The sequence below is a fragment of the Notechis scutatus genome, chromosome Z, assembly GCF_049901735.1.
Source record: "Notechis scutatus isolate UNSWTSFEM ecotype Mainland chromosome Z, rNotScu1.2, whole genome shotgun sequence".
Taxonomy (NCBI): Eukaryota; Metazoa; Chordata; class Lepidosauria; order Squamata; family Elapidae; genus Notechis; species Notechis scutatus.
The window spans coordinates 105,540,497-105,543,089 of NC_142025.1; the positions used below are offsets into that span (position 1 = coordinate 105,540,497).

At 32.5% G+C, this 2,593-nt stretch overlaps 1 protein-coding gene across 1 annotated transcript; it reads right to left on the reverse strand.

The window, feature by feature from the left end:
* Positions 1 to 1,321: 1,321 nt before the first annotated feature.
* LOC113426285 (olfactory receptor 6F1-like) lies at positions 1,322 to 2,293 on the reverse strand. Its single transcript, XM_026688648.2, has one exon. It carries the CDS (start codon positions 2,291 to 2,293, stop codon positions 1,322 to 1,324), a length of 972 nt encoding a protein of 323 aa, XP_026544433.2.
* Positions 2,294 to 2,593: the final 300 nt, after the last annotated feature.

Below are 2,593 nucleotides of genomic sequence, written 5' to 3' on the forward strand. Positions count from 1 at the left end.
TTATCTTCATTTTGTTAAGATATGGTTCAGTGTTCAAGTCCAAACTTGGATTTTGAGCCTGTCTTCTGGGGTTTTGGCTATTCTGGAAATCAATGGATATTTATCAAAATCAAGATATCTTTTAAGTTTTTGATAAACTATAAATTTATCTTTATTTATTTTAATTATATGAAAATAGAGCACAATTATACTAAAAAAAATTAAACTAACCTTTTCTATTTAGTTAGTTTAGAAACAAATAAAAATAAAAACAAATAAAATTAAACTGTTCTTCCCACTGAATCTAGTGGGGTTAATAGATTAATATATCACCACTTTAAGAAGTATCCTACAGGTTTCACTATATCTTAGTCGGAAAGGTTGTAGGAAACAACAATGAAATTTGAACAATTTATTATAATAATTGATTGAATACAATACCAACAGCTGAGTCTTCCAATTCATAATACGGATTTCCAAGTAATTTAATAATAAAATTTTAAACATGTAACTAAGAAAGATCAGTTAATTATATTCATGAGGCCCACAACACAAAGATTCACTACTATTTGTACAAACATTTTCTAAATATAAAAATGGAACAAAAGAAACAAGTTGCCTTTAGAAAAACATATTTCAGGTGAGATCCTATAGAGAGTATTAATTTTGATATGATAGTTTAATTACAAATTTTAAAAAGGGAGCTATATGTAAGAGCCAAGGTGGCACAGTGGTTAGACTGCAGTACTGCAGACTATTTCTGCTGCCTGCCGGCTGCCTGCAATTTGATGGTTTGAAGCTCACCAGGCTCAAGGTTGACTCAGCCTTCCATCCTTCTGAGATTGGTAAAATGTGGACTCAGATTGTTGGGGACTATATGCTGACTCTATAAACTGCTTAGAGAAGGCTATAAAGCACTGTGAAGCAGTATATAAGTAAGTACTATCTATCTGTCTGTCTGTCTGTCTGTCTGTCTGTCTGTCTGTCTGTCTGTCTGTCATTTATCTATCACCCTTTTTAAAATTTGTACAATTAAAACATATAATATATATGATAATATTCAAATTATAATACATAATAACTACAATATCTTATTGGATTAAGATTAGATCTACCACCTCCCTGTGTACATCTTGATCCCTTCCTCCCCATTCTTGTCAATTTGAATTCAAATTTAATGATACTATTTATTGTTTGATGTTTTAAATTGGTTTTCAATCAACTGTTTATAAACTGCCTAGAGTCTCCTTTGACAAGATGAGTGGCAATAAATATAATAATATTGTTAAATATATAATAAATATAGAAATAAAAATAAGAAGAAACAAATGATTTTAGACATCTATGATAATGTATTGGCTTGCATTCTTGCAAAAAAATAAATGTTGCCTCTAACTCTCCTCAAGGCCTTGTGGACTTCTTGATTTCTTAAACTATAAATCAAAGGGTTGATCAGAGGAGTCAAGACAGTGTAGAAAATGGAAAAAACTTTATTCAGTTCCCTCAGACTGGGTGTATCTGGCAAAATGTAGACAATTATTAGTGTACCATAAAAAATACAAACCACCATGAGATGAGACGAACAAGTTGAAAAGGCTTTTTGCCTTCCGGTAGCAGAAGGTATCTTTAGAATTGTGGCAATAATAGCAATATAAGACATTAGTGTAAGTAGAAATGGAGTGATAGTGAAAATGACAGTCAGAAGGAAGGTAACAAGCTGAACTATTGTTGTGTCACTACATGAAAGTTTTTCAAGTGGAATCAAGTCACAAAAATAATGATTTATAATATTAGGGCCACAGAATGATAACTGAACCAGCAGTGCTATTGTTAGGCAATTTGCTAAGAATGAACCAATCCACAATCCAATCATAATCTGAACACCCACCATAACATTCATGATGGAAGTGTAATGTAGAGGTCTACATATTGCCAGATATCGGTCATAGGACATGGCTGCCAAGAGGTATGTTTCTATGCAAACACAAGAACCAAACAAATAAAATTGGACCAGGCATCCAGTAAAAGAAATAGACTGTTGACCAGTAAACAAATTGCCAAACATTTTTGGTAAAATGATTGAACTATAGCAAGTCTCCAGGCAGGACAGATTCCCTAGGAAAAAGTACATGGGGGTATGAAGATAGCGGTCAACTATAACTAGCAATATAATGAGGAGGTTCCCAGTTATTGTTGCAAGATATATCATTAAGAAGAAAAGGGAAAGAAGAGGCTGCAACTCAGGGAGAGTTGCAAATCCCACAAGAATGAATTCTGAGATTGTAGTCTGGTTTCCTGTTTTTATGTTGAACATTTCTTCCACTTGGAAATTCTCATATTTTCCTTTTTTATATCTCTCATTGATGGAACCCATGGCAGGTCTGTTGAATTGCAGAATAAAAAAAATGAAATGGATTTAAAAATGTAAATGCACATATAATTTTGTGTTATATTATCCAATACTTTCCCCTACCCCTATCCTCTTAGGTTGCAGAAGAATTGCTGAAGTCACTGTGAAGCCACAGCAATATTTATGACATCTTCTGTTTCAAAAATAGCTTTGTGTCATTTCATGGAAGAAATAATATTTTGTGATTTGATTCTAATTAGAAAT